Genomic DNA, 17,752 nt, shown 5'->3' with positions numbered 1-17,752 from the left:
GGCTCTTTTCTGGATTTTGATAATTAGCGGGTATCTGCCTAATTCTGCTCTTCATGCATTATTTGGTGTTCTACATTGTACACAGAGGATATTTTTGCAGAGTTCTGCATGCAGAGTCTCAATTTGGTGTTTGTCACATTTTCTGAATTCTTGGTTGGTGAGCGGACCCCAGACCTCACAACCATAAAGGGCAATGGGTTCTATAACTGATTCAAGTATTTTTAGCCAGATCCTCATTGGTATGTCGAATTTTATGTTCCTTTTGATGGCATAAAACGCCCTTCTTGCCTTGTTTCAGATCGTTCACAGCTTTGTGGAAGTTACCTTTAGGCAAATCTCTCTCTCTCTCTCTCTCTCTCTCTCTCTCTCTCTCTCTCTCTCTCTCTCTCTCTCCCTCTCTCAATTCAATTAAATTCAAAGGGCTTTCTTGGCATGTGAAACATATGTTTACATTGCCCAAGCAAGTGAAATAGATAGTAAACAAAAGTGAAATTAACAATTTAACAAAAATGTCTGTCTCTTTCTCTAAGACTCACTGTGCTACAGTTGCACGCATACTTATTCTCCCCTCCCCCCTCTCTCTCTCTCTCTCTCTCTCTCTCCCTTCCTCCCCTCTCTCTCTCTCTCTCTCTATGTTTTCATGTGCTCTGCCGTATGCATCTGCTAGCCTCACCTGCTGCATGGCAGATCTCCCATAAGGAGCTCAGCAGTCATAGTCTTGTTAATTGCCTTTCTTAGAGAGAGAGAGAAGAACAGAGAGGGAGCGAGAGAGAAAGGGGAGGGAGAGCGAGAGAGGAACACACAGGGAAAGAGAGAGAGTCCCCTGCTGCATCGCCTGGATCTAGCTGTGGCAGTGCGTTAGAGAGGAGAGAGAGAGAGAGAGAGAGAGAGAACGTCAGCATCCCATCCTGCCTGCCTCCACCAGTCTAGTCTAGGTGCTCCATCTGACAGCACAAGATTGATGGATTGAGCTGTTTATCGCACCTAACATCAATTCTGTCCTGCCTTCTCTTTCATTCCCTGCCTCAGTCCCTCATCCCCTCCCTCCCACCCCTCCCTCCCTCCCCACTCTTGGACCCCCACTTTCCTCTCTCCTCCGTTTTTAAAGGCGTATTTTATGCTGCCAGAGAGAGCGGCGCGACAGTGAGAGAGTGAGAGACGATCCTATCTGCCTCAAAGCCTTTCGCAAGGATTCGCGAGGAAGCGCTAGCCGGGACTGAGCTGGACTGGACCGTGGCATTCCTTGGAGGAAGAGGAGGGAGAGCCGGTGGGACACGGCACCTCGGCCATGAGTGCAGGGTGGACATGATGGAAGAGGAGGGGGAGCCGCTGACCGGAGGAGATGGACTGACCGGAGGAGATGGACTGACCGGAGCTGGTGAGATCTACATTTACTGTAGATCATAGGCAACTCCAGGCTTCGGTGGCCAAAGTGCTGTCACCCTTTTCCCCCCATCCCCACAGATGATTCAACTAATTGCGTTCTATACTGAAGATCTTGATTAGTTGATTATTGGAGTCAGGTGTGTTAGCTGGGGCAACAGTGTGACACCAATCAGGCCCCTGAGGACTGGAGTTGGCCTTCCCTGCTGTAGATACAGCTTTCTTCTCTCTTTAGTTCACTCACTCGTTCTTAGAATGCTGCTCGTTCATCCTCTCCTCGTTCTCGCCGTCGATCTCGTTCTCTTTCTTTCTCCCTCTCCTATTTGCTTTCTCATTCATTCTCTCTCTGTTTTCCCTTTACCTGTGTCCTCAATTCTCCCCATCCATCCTCCACTAACCTCCACTCCACATGCTCCACTTCTCTGCATTCTACCCCTCTGGACACACACGCCATCTCTATTTTTGGTTTACATTTGGTTCAGTTGTCAACTAACGTGAAATAAATAGAACCTGTCACCATGTCATTGAATTTAGGTTCCAAGTTGTGTGAAAAAAATGCAAAATGTCCTTACGTTGATGACCTTTTTCAAGTCCAGTCAGTTTTCTATGTGGATTCAACGTCATCACATTTAATGTCCTTGTTGACCGGGCCCACCCATACGTAGAATTTGGATAAAAGTCTGCTAAATATCATATATTAATATTATTATTATTATTATTATTGTATATTATATAGTGATTCAATCATTTTTTGCCCATTGGTTATATTTGTTAGTCTGAAGCGTATTGACGTGGTGTGTGTGTGTGTGTGTGTGTGTGTGTGTGTGTGTGTGTGTGTGTGCATGTTTCTATGCCTACGCTCGCGCGTGTCTATGCCTACGCTCTTGTTCCCTGGGGTAGAAAAAGATCAAAATACACAATGTACCTTCAAAGGTACACATAATGATCTCACATGGTACTGTTCGGTACCTTTTAGGGTACCACCCGGCATGCTCTATTGCAGGGGGATTTTCAGAATTGTTTATTTCAATTTGTGTGTTTTTTCATGCAAATTGATTGATTGATCATATGCTACACAATGATTTTTATTTCACCTTTATTTAACCAGGTAGGCTAGTTGAGAATAAGTTCTCATATACAACTGCGACCTGGCCAAGATAAAGCAAAGCAGTGCGACACAAACAACAACACAGAGTTACACATGGAATAAACAAGCGTACAGTAAATAACACAATAGAAAAAAAGAAAGTCTATATACAGTGAAAAATAATATAAAGATAAATAACATACATTTTTCTAAACTAATCCAATTTGTTAGTAGTTGGACTTCTTGCACCCGTTACTGAGATTGTTCCCATTTAGAATGTTAATCAATTTGTCTACCTTGGCAGTCGTTCTAAATGCAGGTTGCTGTTGATTAAAAGTTCACATTTTTATATCCTAACTCTGGCTGGATTCCAATAGGAATTAAAAAGCACTTTGCAAGCCAGCATAATGTGACTTGCATGATGTGGCCTGCAATCCAGCAGTTTCAGATCACTGTGTTGGGGTAAAAATGGACTTTCAAAGTATGGCCTTATATGATATATGTATCGTTGTCACGTCCTGACCATAGTAAGTTGTTATTTTCTATGGTAGAGTAGGTCAGGGCGTGACAGGGGGTGTTTGTCTGTTTTTGTATTTCTATGTTCAGTTTCTAGTTTTGTATTTCTATGTTGGTGTTGTTTGGGTTGATCTCCAATTGGAGGCAGCTGATCCTCGTTACCTCTAATTGGAGGCCATATTTATGTTGATGTTTGTCCCACCTGTGTTTGTGGGTGATTATCTTTTGAGTAGTGTGTTTTCCTCTCTGCGTCACGGTTTGTTGTTTTCTGTGTTTCAAGTATTTAAGTGTATTGCATTTAGTTTCACGGAATAAATAAATATGTGGAACTACGAACACGCTGCATTTTGGTCCAATCCTTCAGACAGCCGTGACAATCATCATTAAGAGTTTAATTTCAATTCTAAAATTTTCACTTAGGCACTCACTTGGTGAAAGCTGCAAGACTGAAAGCCATGAATGCAACAACCATGTCTCTGTCACTAGCAAACGCAGTCATGGGTGGTACTGATAACTCTAAAATGAATCTGAAAGGCACCCTGGGAAATATGCAAATACAGTTTTACACCCTACAGTGTTGAAACAACACCCCAGAACCTTTTTAGAGGTACATTTTTGCCACTTAAAAGGAACCATCTTGTCCCTTAAGGTACACTATTGGCTCTTTTAAGATACAAACTGTGTGTGTGTGTGTGTGTGTGTGTGTGTGTGTGTGTGTGTGTGTGTGTGTGTGTGTGTGTGTGTGTGTGTGTGTGTGTGTGTGTGTGTGTGTGTGTGTGTGTATTAAGGATCCTAAAAACCACCGTGTGGGCCAAACTGTTGTCACTAATAAGCTTTGGCAGAGACAAAATACATCTCCCGTGGTCATCACTCCAGGTGCATGATAATGAGATAAGCGTTGATTTCAGTGGTGGCACTGAGCCTCCATTCTGTCTCCTCCTGCGGCTGATGCCATGGCTCTTCAGGAGGACAAATACTGCAGTTTCACCATAGGGCTCACTATTGTTAGCATCGTAGCATGCTAAACTCGGATGTCTTCCCTGAAGGGTAACAGCTAGTGACTGAAGCCTTTATGAAAATGAACGAAGAATGAGGAACAAGGAGCACACACAAACCCTCTCTCTCTATTTCGTTCCTCTCCTCATCACAGCTTATGGGATCAGGGGATGTTTTGAAATATATGTCAAAATAAGATCATTTCCTGTCAAGTAAAGCTCTTTTTCCCCCTCTTCCTCCCTCCATCTCTCCCTCCATCCATCTCTCCCTCCATCCCTCCCTCCATCTCTCCCTCCATCTCTCCCTCCATCCCTCCCTCCATCTCTCCCTCCATCCCTCCCTCCATCTCTCCATCCATCTCTCCCTCCATCTCTCCCTCCATCTCTCCCTCCATCTCTCCCTCCATCTCTCCCTCCATCCCTCCCTCCAGCTCTCCCTCCAGCTCTCCTTCCATCCCTCCCTCCATCCCTCCCTCATCCTTCCCTCCAGCCCTCCCTCCATCCCTCCCTCCATCTCTCCCTCATCCATCCCTCCCTCCATCTCTCCCTCCATCCATCCCTCCCTCCATCCATTCCTCCAGCCCTCCCTCCATTCCTCCATCTCTCCCTCCATTCCTCCCTCCATCTCTCCCTCCATTCCTCCATCTCTCCCTCCATTCCTCCCTCCATCTCTCCCTCCATTCCTCCCTCCATCTCTCCCTCCACCTCTCCCTCCATCCATCCCTCCATCTCTCCCTCCATCCATCCATCCCTCCCTCCATTCCTCCCTCCATCCCTCCAGCCCTCCCTCCATCCCTCCCTCCAGCCCAACTTTAAGTGGGTGTGTAATCAGTAATAATGAACACCTCTGCTCTGAACCTGTGCATTCCAAATGGCACCCTATTCCCTTTATAGAACACTGCTTTTGACCAGGGCCCATACGTATCCTATCCCATGTAGGGAGTAGGGTGCCATTTGGGACGCAGCCGTTGAACACCTCCGTTTTTGTTTTCTCAAAGTACGGAGGGGGAAACGGAAGAAGGGAATTGAACAAAGAAGGTAATTATAGAGCTACAGAGCCACAGACAGGTTGACAACCTCCCATTACCAATCACAAGGTGAATTTGTTACTCTTGTCGCTGGATTGACGTAGAAGAAGAGAGGCAGTGAGAACAGCGTTGGTGAGAACGGCCTTGGCACGTTCAGGTGACCTAGACTAGAGTTTGGTATTCATTGCACCCACGCGCTCCACATCAAAAGTGTGAAAGAGGTCAAAGGTCAGAATCCATTATATTTTTGACCCTAACTGACACAGTTTTGAACAGTCCCCTGTATGAATCATATCAGCATTGACTATACTCATGGGCTAATGTTATCGTAGTCTTTCTGGCGCTATAAGCAGCATAATGGTATTACAAGCAGGATATACCTCATAGTTAGATAACCTCATTATCAATCCATTATGACCCAAGCTGTGAAAACACAAATCCACCTTTAGTATCTAGGATTTGAACCTATACTAGTCTGGATGTTACCACTTAACCCTCTGTCTATCCATCCCTCCTGGTTCACCCGTCTAAAACCACCTCATTAACATGCAACTTAACTGTTTCACGCCGCTTCATTAAACCTAGGTGACAAATCCTTCCACCACCATTAACTGTCTGTTCTCTCTCTAGTAGATCCCAGGGCCTTAATGTGACAGTAATTCACTCTCCCCATTCTACCACCACTTATTGGGCCTTTTGTTAAAACATTAATCTAGTCAGGTGTGTGTCTAGCAGGTCGTGCTAGCTGCTGTCGTTCTGGTGATTGAATCATCAGCATAGTCCAGGTGTTCTTCTGTAACGGCAATTTCTCCAGAAAAAGGAGAGACGGCGAGAGATTTTTTTTCTCCCAAGTTTCAAATCCCACTGAGCCCTCGGCAGGCAGTGAATTATGGGTAATGCGTTCAATGCATTCCCCTACTCCTAGGTAAATTATATTAAAAGAAAAAAACACGACTATGTCTTGGGCCCGGCCTCGTAAATGTAATATCTATTCATGAAAGGGATAAGCGAGGTGATTAAGATCGTCGTTACAACGGCTGCTAACCCACTTTCACAGCCACGCCAGGGCTTTTCCAGGCTTCTCCTTCTCAGGGAAATTGCTTCATTTTCTCACCACGTGGCTTCTGCTCACTCGACGCTCTGCAGGGGATGTAGGTGCATGCAAGGTGGGAGGTATGATGGGAGGGAAGGAGGAGGAATTTCTCTGGCATGATTTTGTGAGAACTGTGAATGAGCAGCATTCCCACGTGGGTCTTCCTCCCGAGTTCCGGCCTCCGCCTTCCCACTTTTCTTCGAGTTACGGGCTCAGGACTCCGGCCCCAAGTGGTAAACACGTAGGAAGGGGAGGAAAGAGAGATGAAAGTAAGAAAGAGAGAGAGAGGAGGGAGGGAGGGAGGTTAAACAAGCATCTGCTAGACACAGACTCCCCCCCGCAAGTCCTTGGAGGTTCATTAGGGCTGTCGTCCCAGAAAAATCACCCTGTGCACTTCAGAATACATTACCCCCTCCGTTCCTTCCCTCCCTCCCTCCCTCCCTCCCTCCCTCCCTATACCAGAGCTATTATTTCGAGATTCATATGAAACGTATCACAGATGGGCACACCTCACTTGGCGTGGCCCCCCTCCGGTGTGTGTGTGCTAGTCTGTGCAAGTGTTTGTGTGTGTGTGTGTGTGTGTGTGTGTGTAGTCTCCTCCGGTGCATCTCCAAGGACCCCCCTCATTGGTCTATTTCCATATTTATGACGCCAGAGGAGTAGTGTTGGTTGTACATTATACTGCACCTGTGTTTCTCTGTCTCTCCATGCTAATCCAACACACTGGAGTTGGGTCACCTGTTAGTTTATCAACTAGTCTAGTCTATACACCTGGCTAATTCTCTCCTGGTGCAATTAGAGTCAAACTAATTAGGAATTTGTTTGGCCGCGGTTGGGTTAATTCCATTCCTGTAAGGGGTCAATTACATAGTCCCTGGTAGTGGAAGTTGGTACAGCTTTGCAGGTGCATGGATTCTGTTCTCTATTGATACATCATTTTGTAATTTGGTGTACAATTTAGAGGCAAGTCAATATCATCTTGGATAGTTGTGGCCACATGTTGACTTCAACAGTGAAAGGAGTATCTCTCTTGACTTTCTAAAATCTCTGTTGGCCTACAGCTGAATTAAATGGGTTAGTCCTGTAGACCTACAGTTGAATTAAATGGGTTAGTCCTGTAGACCTACAGCTGAATTAAATGGGTTAGTCCTGTAGACCTACAGTTGAATTAAATGGGTTAGTCCTGTAGACCTACAGTTGAATTAAATGGGTTAGTCCTGTAGACCTACAGTTGAATTAAATGAGTTAGTCCTGTAGACCTACAGTTGAATTAAATGAGTTAGTCCTGTAGACCTACAGTTGAATTAAATGGGTTAGTCCTGTAGACCTACAGTTGAATTAAATGGGTTAGTCCTGTAGACCTACAGTTGAATTAAATGGGTTAGTCCTGTAGATCTACAGTTGAATTAAATGGGTTAGTCCTGTAGACCTACAGTTGAATTAAATGGGTTAGTACTGTAGAGAGAGTTGCAGATTGGTGGAGTGATTAGAGCCCTGTGAGGTAGAGAGAGCTGTAAAGTGGCTGATTGGTGGAGTGATTAGAGCCCTGTGAGGTAGAGAGAGCTGTAAAGTGGCTGATTGGTGGAGTGATTAGAGCCCTGTGAGGTAGAGAGAGCTGTAAAGTGGCTGATTGGTGGAGTGATTAGAGCCCTGTGAGGTAGAGAGAGCTGTAAAGTGGCTGATTGGTGGAGTGATTAGAGCCCTGTGAGGTAGAGAGAGCTGTAAAGTGGCTGATTGGTGGAGTGATTAGAGCCCTGTGAGGTAGAGAGAGCTGTAAAGTGGCTGATTGGTGGAGTGATTAGAGCCCTGTGAGGTAGTGAGAGCTGTAAAGTGGCTGATTGTGATTGGATGTCCCCTATGGTAAAGTGATGCAGAGAGGGCCTTCAGCAGCTCAACAGCTGCCATTGTCCCATGATCCCTGACAAGGGTATGTTCTTCTCAGCATACAGACTATTCAAGTTTCATCACCAGTCATTTACATTTACGTCATTTAGCAGTGGGTCATGGTAATATAATGTTATTAACATGTCACATAGTCTTAATGTTAAACACCAGTCATGGTAGTATCATGTTATTAACATGTCACATAGTCTTAATGTTAAACACCAGTCATGGTAGTATCATGTTATTAACATGTCACATAGTCTTAATGTTAAACACCAGTCATGGTAGTATCATGTTATTAACATGTCACATAGTCTTAATGTTAAACACCAGTCATGGTAGTATCATGTTATTAACATGTCACATAGTCTTAATGTTTCATCACCAGTCATGGTAATATCATGTTATTAACATGTCACATAATCTTAATGTTAAACACCAGTCATGGTAGTATAACCAGTGTTGGAAAAAGTACCCAATTTTTATACTTGAGTAAAAGTAAAGATACCTTAATACTCAATTAAAAGTAAAAGTCACCCGGTAAAATACTACTTGAGTGAAAGTCTAAAAGTATTTGGTTTTAAGTATAAATCATTTAAAATGTCTTATATTAAGCAAACCAGAAGACACCATTTTTTAGTTTTTTTAATTTACGGATAGCCAGGGGCACAGTTCAACACTAGGAAATAATTTACAAATGAAGCATTTGTGTTTAGTGAGTCTGTCAGATCAGAGGCAGTAGGGATGACCAGGGATGTTCTCTTGACAAGTGCGTGAATTAGACAATTTTCCTGTCCTGCTTAGCATTAAAAATGTTTGAATTGTGATTATAGCTAACTAGTGATTACTGATAATAAAATGAGTTTGTAACCTAATGATATGATCTGTCTTCAGTAGCAGAGTGCTGTGTTTGTAACACCCGGCCCATACGTCAAGACGTGTAGAGTACCCACGCTTCATTAGCCAGGTTGATGATGCTGGGAGAAAGGACAATTCTGCCCAGGCACTGCGGAACGAGGACGAGGGGGTGCACTGTGTGTGTGTGCGTGCGTGCGTGCGTGTGCTTTTGAGTGAGTGACTGTGTTTCTGCTTGTGTGTGTTTTTAGCAGCGAGTGTGTGAGTTTCTCCCTTGGCACGCGGCCCTCCAGGTATGGTGGTGAGCTCATGCCTCGATGATACCCGTCATACTGGCATCAGATGGTGGGTACGACCGATGGCATCCCCCCCTCCCCACCACCCAGCCTCCTCCATTAGTTCCCCATTGAGGTGGGGGGGAGCTGGGCATTCAGGGCGATGGATGTCGGGGAACTCTGGCTGTGACACACGCTGCAATCGGATAAATAGATTGCAGTCCGTTTGCATAATCTAAAGCGAACCGGGCCATCAATCACACGCGAGGCGTTTCGCTCCGAGCCGTTACATAGCCACAGTGTTAAACCTCTCTGAAGACATATTGTGTTGATGATGGGGGAAGGTATTTTTCCATGCTTACTACCGTAGAGTGAATGGAAAGACTGGCACTGAAGTGGTGTTGGATTTTATTGCCTTTCATTTGGGTTTCATTTGGAGGAGAGGTGCCATGCTCATCGACTTCGTTAAAAGCCTAAATGAAATGGCCGTAGAGGGCATTGTGGTTAATATGGAGATGAATGGTTATTTGATAGATGGTTTTGCCCTTTGCAGTGAAATGTGTGTGTGTGCGTGTTTCAGTGTCTGTCGGTGTGTCTGTCTGTGCTTTTTTTCGGTGTGTCTATTGGTGTGTCTGTCTGTGTGTTTCGGTGTCTGCGCGCCTGTGTGTGTGGTGTCTGAATTATCTCAGATTATTCATTGTTCATGAGTGAACAGCTTTGTATTCTCTCTTAATGATCTTCCTCTCTCTGTTTCTGTATCACAGGTGTTATCCTGATTCCCAAGCTGCCCCATGTGGAGTTCAGCCTGGGTAAGTATCTGTTCTTCTGGCTCTGTTCTTCTTCTTCTTCTTTCTGTTCTTCTTCTTCTCTCTGTTCTTCTTCTTCTTCTCTCTGTTCCTCTTCTTCTTCTCTCTGTTCTTCTTTATGTCCTCTTCTGTCCTTCTCTCTCTTCTTCTTCTCCTCTCTTTTCTTCTTTCTCTGTTCTTCTTTTCTCTCTGTTCTTCTTCTTCTCCTCTCTCTGTTCTTCTTTTCTCTCTGTTCTTCTTCTTCTCTATGTCCTTTGCTCAGTGTTCTTCTTCTCTCTGTTCTTCTTCTTCTTCTTCTCTCTGTTCCTCTTCTTCTTCTCTCTGTTCTTCTTTATGTCCTCTTCTCTGTCCTTCTCTCTCTTCTTCTTCTCCTCTCTCTGTTCTTCTTTTCTCTCTGTTCTTCTTCTTCTCTATGTCCTTCCCTCAGTGTTCTTCTTCTCTCTGTTCTTCTCTCTGTGATTCTTATCTTATTCCATGCCACAGGGTTCCAATTTCACCTTGTAGTCAGAGCTCAGATAGCCAGACACATCCTATCACTGACTTGACGCCACTATGAGACCGGTCAAACATACACACGCGCCCGCGCACATTTTTTTTTTTACCTTTATTTAACTAGGCAAATCAGTTAAGAACAAATTCTTATTTTCAATGACGGCCTAGGAACAGTGGGTTAACTGCCTTGTTCAGGGGCAGAACGACAGATTTTTACCTTGTCAGCTCAGGGATTTGATCTTGCAACCTGTCCAACACTCTAACCACTAGGCTACCTGTCGCCCCAGCCGATAGATCAAAGACTAGACTCACTTCTTCCTGACTGTCTTACAGTAGACTGGTTCTGGTTCTTCTTCCTGACTGTCTTATAGTAGACTGGTTCTGGTTCTTCTTCCTGACTGTCTTACAGTAGAGTGGTTCTGGTTCTTCTTCATGACTGTCTTACAGTAGAGTGGTTCTGGTTCTTCTTCCTGACTGTCTTACAGTAGACTGGTTCTGGTTCTTCTTCCTGACTGTCTTACAGTACAGTGGTTCTGGTTCTTCTTCCTGACTGTCTTACAGTAGAGTGGTTCTGGTTCTTCTTCCTGACTGTCTTACAGTAGAGTGGTTCTGGTTCTTCTTCTGACTGTCTTATAGTAGACTGGTTCTGTTTCTTCTTCCTGACTGTCTTACAGTAGAGTGGTTCTGGTTCTTCTTCCTGACTGTCTTATAGTAGACTGGTTCTGGTTCTTCTTCCCGACTGTCTTACAGTAGAGTGGTTCTGGTTCTTCTTCCTGACTGTCTTACAGTAGACTGGTTCTGGTTCTTCTTCCTGACTGTCTTACAGTAGAGTGGTTCTGGTTCTTCTTCCTGACTGTCTTATAGTAGACTGGTTCTGGTTCTTCTTCCTGACTGTCTTACAGTAGACTGGTTCTGGTTCTTCTTCCTGACTGTCTTATAGTAGACTGGTTCTGGTTCTTCTTCATGACTGTCTTACAGTAGAGTGGTTCTGGATCTTCTTCATGACTGTCTTACAGTAGACTGGTTCTGGTTCTTCTTCCTTTTCAACTGTTGGAGATGGTTTCATGTATATTTTATACTTCTGCAAAGGGAGAGTTCTATTTTTGGTCGATGCATTGTTGCCCATGACAAGGTTCACTGTGTCGGTGTCTGACAGCGTGGGTTAAGTGAATCTTACAGTGGGGGAAAAAAGTATTTCATCCCCTGCTGATTTTGTACGTTTGTCCACTGACAAAGAAATTATCAGTCTATAATTTTAATGGTAGGTTTATTTGAACAGTGAGAGACAGAATAACAACAAAAATATCGAGAAAAACGCATGTCAAAAATGTTATAAATTGATTTGCATTTTAATGAGGGAAATAAGTATTTGACCCCCTCTCAATCAGAAAGATTTCTGGCTCCCAGGTGTCTTTTATACAGGTAACGAGCTGAGATTAGGAGCACACTCTTAAAGGGTGTGCTCCTAACCGCAGCTTGTTACCTGTATAAAAGACACCTGTCCACAGAAGCAATCAATCAGATTCCAAACTCTCCACCATGGCCAAGACCAAAGAGCTCTCCAAGGATGTCAGGGACAAGATTGTAGACCTACACAAGGCTGGAATGGGCTACAAGACCATCGCCAAGCAGCTTGGTGAGAAGGTGACAACATTTGGTGCGATTATTCGCAAATGGAAGCAGGGGCGAAAATCTGATATCAACTTTGGAGGGGACAATTACATTAAATTTTCTCAAGAGCAATTCCTGAGGGGGACACCAAAAGTAGTGCTGTAACACATAGCCTACATTGTAATATGGTAAATGTATATTGAGAAACCAAAGAAATAAGGTGCTTGCCGTACTCCTAACTACCGGTACCCAAAACTACACAACTAATCACAACAGCAATACCATTGCCTTTAACAAATCTTAGTTCAGTCACCAGTTTAAGTTGAGAGTGGGGGTATCCATGGCATTTTCCAATTATGTTCCTATTTTACAAGTAAAAAACATTGAGAACCTTTCATAATGTTGCCAAACAAAGACTCAACAAACTTACCTGAGACTCCCTGTCTCTGCCAGTCTGTCCCTGCATATCTGTCCCCAACTCTGCTGTCTGTGTGCCATCTGTTGCCTGCTCTGCCTAATGACATCATTGTGAAACATTTCCATTAGAATTTAATTTCTTTCTTATGAACATTTTATCAACTAGTCTTTGAGATATTAGGCTACTAGGGTTCTTACTTTGCGTTTTGGTGTACTGAAAAATACTCTGATGTCCGTCTTTTATTTTTCTGCCATTTTTCTACCTGGCTGGCTGGCTACACACACACACAGTGTGTAGGTTATTTACAGTAGGAGATGGGCTTCTATCATCTTATCTTTTATCATTCTATTTGGGCTTCGATCTAAAAGGTAGCGAGCAAATGGGAAACGGATTAAAATGACAAGAGTTGACAGCTGTATGAGTTCACCATTTACACAACATATGCTGCAACCTTTTGTAATTTTAATAGTTTGTTTCATATTGGCTGGCTTCCAACAATAGCTGAATTTGCAAAGCAAGCGAGCACCAATTCCGTTTCAGTGGTGTTTGCTATAATCTTTGCTACCCGGGTTAAATAAAATAAATAAATAAAAGTTCCCTTGCGACAATTTAGCTTTTGCAACGAGACCATTAAATATATTTAAGACAATGGTAGAAGAGAGTGTAGTTCTGTTCAGTTTGGACTTCAGTTTATCGCTAACCTTATCACAGGGACTTTGAAGCACTAACTTACATCATCTGCATGCTGATCTTGGAATAAATTGACGATAGCAAAGATTCCATCTTTGACGAGGCCACATAAATGGAATAGGTACTAGCTAGCTTAATAGTTAATATTTGCGCACTAGCTCTGCATATTCAGCTAGTGTGTGTGCGCGATTGACTGGATTAACCTCACGTCAGTTACGTTCATTGAGTGCCTTTCAGACAGTAGACACGACCCCTCTGTTACCTTGCCAACTAAGGAACTGGCAGTGGATCAAACCATTGTGAGGCAAAGGGTGGGGGGTCGCAATCTTTTGAAACTTAAAAACGGGCTATTAAGTGTCTATAATCAGCACAATTGCTTTCATTGCGTATTATTAATATTATTTAAATTACATAGTTATGTTTCAGTGATATATTGGGGGGGACAAATCATATTTTTCCCAGGATGGGGGGGGTCGTGTCCCCCCCGTCCCCCCCGGGATTTCCGCCCCTGAATGGAAGAAACACAAAAGAACTGTCAATATCCCTCGGCCTGGGGCTCCATGCAAGATCTCACCTCGTGGAGTTGCAATGATCATGAGAATGGTGAGGAATCAGCCCAGAACTACACGGGAGGATCTTGTCAATGATCTCAAGGCAGCTGGGACCATAGTCACCAAGAAAACAATTGGTAACACACTACACCGTGAAGGACTGAAATCCTGCAGCGCCCGCAAGGTCCCCCTGCTCAAGAATACATATACATGCCCGTCTGAAGTTTGCCAATGAACATCTGAATGATTCAGAGAACAACTGGTGAAAGTGCTGTGGTCAGATGAGACCAAAATGGAGCTCTTTGTCATCAACTCAACTCGCCGTGTTTGGAGGAGGAGGAATGCTGCCTATGACCCCAAGAACACCATCTCCACCGTCAAACATGGAGGTGGAAACGTTATGCTTTGGGGGTGTTTTTCTGCTAAGGGGACAGGACAACTTCATCCCATCATTTGACGAGGCCATGTACCATCAAATCTTGGGTGAGAACCTCCTTCCCTCAGCCAGGGCATTGAAAATGGGTCGTGGATGGGTATTCCAGCATGACAATGATCCAAAACACACGGCCAAGTTAACAAAGGAGTGGCTCAAGAAGAAGCACATTAAGGTCCTGGAGTGGCCTAGCCAGTCTCCAGACCTTAATCCCATAGAAAATCTGTGGAGGGAGCTGAAGGTTCAAGTTGCCAAACGTCAGCCTCGAAACCTTAATGACTTGGAGAAGATCTGCAAAGAGGAGTGGGACAAAATCCCTCCTGAGATGTGTGCAAACTTGGTGGCCAACTACAAGAAACGTCTGACCTCTGTAATTGCCAACAAGGGTTTTGCCACCAAGTACTAAGTCATGTTTTGCAGAGGGGTCAAATACTTATTTCCCTCATTAAAATGCAAATCAATTTATAACATTTTTGACATGCGTTTTTCTGGATTTTGTGTTGTTATTCTGTCTCTCACTGTTCATATAAACCTACCATTAAAATTATAGACTGATCATTTCTTTGTAAGTGGGCAAACGTACAAAATCAGCAGGGGATCAAATACTTTTTCCCCCCACTGTAGCTGCAGTGCTCTGAGCAGGGGGAAGAGGTTCATTGGCTTGGGATGCGGGGGGAGAGAGGTGAGCCATAATCTTTCATCTTGACCACCCCCAGGCATTGGAAAATGTGTTGTCAGTAAAGTCAGTGTATTTTCCTGACCAGGTGATATAAGCAGGTAAAACTGGGGTCCAGAGTTTTTCCTGGTCAGGTCAGTTGTCCAGAACAACTCCTGGCCCTAGTTATTGGGTCTGAGTGTGTAGCTCTATAACTCAGTCAAGTCATAATTTAAATGGAAATGTGTCTCTGCTCATCACAAATATATTGTTTTCATCCATTTCATCTGTGTATAGAGATAATAAAACGCCATATTAATACACATCACTGTTGTAGATTTAAAACAACAACATATGGACATGTTTGCCTTTGAACACTCTGGACATTTCTGTCTACCCACAATGCCTGTTGTGCAGACCAGCAACGTGCAGCAGGAGAGCAGCTGGCCAATCAGAATGCAATTTGAGTGCTAGTGCACACATACAGGGACTCCCAGCTCGGTTTCATTTCTAGACAGATTATCTGCAGTTAAGGACCTCGTGTTTGTGTGTGTGTGTGTGTGTGTGTGTGTGTGTGTGTGTGTGTGTGCGCACACTAATAGACTCTCACATGCACACACACACACACACACACACACACACACACACACACACACAAATATATGGTCCCCTTGGCCTGTTAACCATTGTACTGCATAACACATTTAATTTAGGTGACAATAGAATTGACTGGAGTAGAGCTGAATAAATATGCGCTGTGAGTCTTTGTGTAGTGATGCAATGCTTCTCCAGAGGTTGTGAAGTGGCTTCTGTTCTAATGTAAATGTTCTGGAACAATAGAACCAGTCTGCTTGACAGCTGCTGAGGAAAGGGTGACATGTTTGTATAATTGCAGTGGTTATGTGTCGTGTGTGTGAGTGTACGCGCATGCAAGAAAGTGCGTATCTCTCTCTCTCTCTCTCTCTCTCTCTGTGTGGGTGTCGGCCTACTACATCAGCAAGACGTCCCCCCATCTTCTTCCCTTGATCCATCAAACTGTAAACACCAGTTTTCTGTACCTAGTCTTTAAATTACATGTGTATTTTATTCTATTGCCATTCAACATTTTGACTGAAAGGGCTTTTGTTGCTTAGGGAAAACATGATTATCGTGAAGCTCTTAGCTTGAGGTACATGTGTTTTTATTGATAGAGGCTGGCAGTTATTTTATTCATGCCTTCCTTTTCTCTCTCGCTTGATTGATACGTGAAATGTTATTGCCAGAAATACCAGGAATTCATCCATTGAAAACCGCAAAGAAAAAGGGGTTTCTTGGTAATCCTTGAAAGCTGAGGGCTCTTCACCTACCTGGGGTGGCTCCGTGTGGCTCAGTTGGAAGAGCATGGTGTTTGCAACGCCAGGGTTGTGGGTTCGATTCCCACGGGGGACCAGTACGGAGAAAAAAATGTATGAAATGGATGTAATGTATGCATTCACTACTGTAAGTCGCTCTGGATAAGAGCGTCTGCTAAATGACTAAAATGTATATATTTTTTTTAAATGTTCAAGCTACAGTATATTCTTGGAGCATAAAATGATAATAACAAAAACAGTCACCCTGTCACTTGTTTTAGTACACTGCTGAGTGAAGTGGTTAGGAAAATGTAAACCCTCTCAAATTCATAGACATCACTCTAGATCCAAGGACTGACAGTGAGAGAGAGATTCCCAGACCCCAGACTGCACCTTTAAGGGCAAGCCATTGAGCTGAAGGGCAGTTTGGCTGAATAAAGCGTTTGCCAGTAAGCGTCGAGTACATTTCATAACGGGATGAGATGATTCTAGGTTAGGTCTCGGCTAATAAAAAATCAACGGCTTGGCAATGATGTGGATGGTTCAGCAGGTCTCGTATCACGACAAGCTAATCACCCGTGACAAATAAAACAATGATTCCAGCCAAAATGATTTCTTTCTGGCCCTAATTATCAATTACCATCAGAGTGGGTGATTTAGAGAAAACGGTACGAATAAATCGTTCTTTGTGCGTTCTACTCCACCCGGCTGGAATATCTTCTCACTTTAACCGTACGAAGGGAAGGTTTCTGACAAGCGACATGCTCGTCTTCTGTAAAGTAAATGAGTGAAGACAGTTGATGTACAGCTCAGGATCGTAAGGGGATAGGTGGAGGACGAGCAGAGAGAATACGCTGTGCATCTGTGATCAAGAACTCTCTTAGGAGATGGATAGAGGTGAAAGAAAGAGGGAATTGAGTGAAAGAGGTGCCTGCCACATTCTTTCCACATCATTTATGCTCTATGACGTTGCTCATTTAGCTCTGCCTTCCCTCGTAGGATGAAATACAGTGAGTGTAGAAGACATTAAGGACCTCCTCCTTTTGCCCTCAGAACAGACTCAATTCGTCAGGGCATGGACTCTACAAGGTGTCGAAAGAGTTCCACAGTGATGCTGGCCCAGGTTGACTCCAATGCTTCCCACATTTGTGTCAAGTTGACTGGATGTCTTTTAGGTGGTGGACCATTCTTGATACACATGGGAAACAGTTAAGCATGAAAAACCCAGCAGCGTTGCAGTTCTTGACACCCTCAAACTGGTGCGCCTGGCACCTACTATCATACCCCGTTCAAAGGCAGGTAAATCTTTTGTCGTCACCCTCTGAATGGCACACAATCCATGTCTCAACTGTCTCAAGCCTTAAAAATCCTTCTTTAACCTGTCTCCTCCCCTTCATCTACACTGATTGAAGTGGATTTAACAAGTGACATCAATAAGGGATCATAGCTTTCACCTGGATTCTGTGTCATGGAAAGAGCAGGTGTTCCTAATGTTTTGTACACTCAGTGGATATTCTGATGGATGTGTGCGAGTAGATTTTAACGTGCACTGCCCTATGTTAGCCTCTTTCCCTAGAGGGTGTTCTCCAAGCGAAAACTTGTGTTTTTTACACCCGACACATCATCCACATGTGTGCTGAAGTTTGTAT

The 17,752-nt window shown here is 43.9% G+C and overlaps 1 protein-coding gene across 2 annotated transcripts in view; it reads left to right on the top strand.

Moving 5' to 3' along the window:
* Positions 1-1,122: 1,122 nt before the first annotated feature.
* The window catches only part of inpp4b (inositol polyphosphate-4-phosphatase type II B), a 253,535-nt gene continuing 236,905 nt past the window's right edge, over positions 1,123-17,752 (top strand). Inside the window, exons 1-2 of one of the 2 annotated variants that reach the window (XM_045716543.1) lie at positions 1,123-1,378; positions 9,881-9,925. In XM_045716543.1, coding sequence (XP_045572499.1) covers positions 1,306-1,378; positions 9,881-9,925 — 118 coding nt within the window. In that variant the 5' untranslated portion in view covers positions 1,123-1,305. The remainder of the gene's footprint in view (positions 1,379-9,880; positions 9,926-17,752) is intronic. The other variant, XM_045716544.1, reaches the window with a different exon arrangement.

Source organism: Salmo salar, chromosome ssa04 (assembly GCF_905237065.1).
Source record: "Salmo salar chromosome ssa04, Ssal_v3.1, whole genome shotgun sequence".
Taxonomy (NCBI): Eukaryota; Metazoa; Chordata; class Actinopteri; order Salmoniformes; family Salmonidae; genus Salmo; species Salmo salar.
Note: the sequence above shows the minus strand (reverse complement) of the source record. Positions and strands in the feature narration are given on the sequence as shown.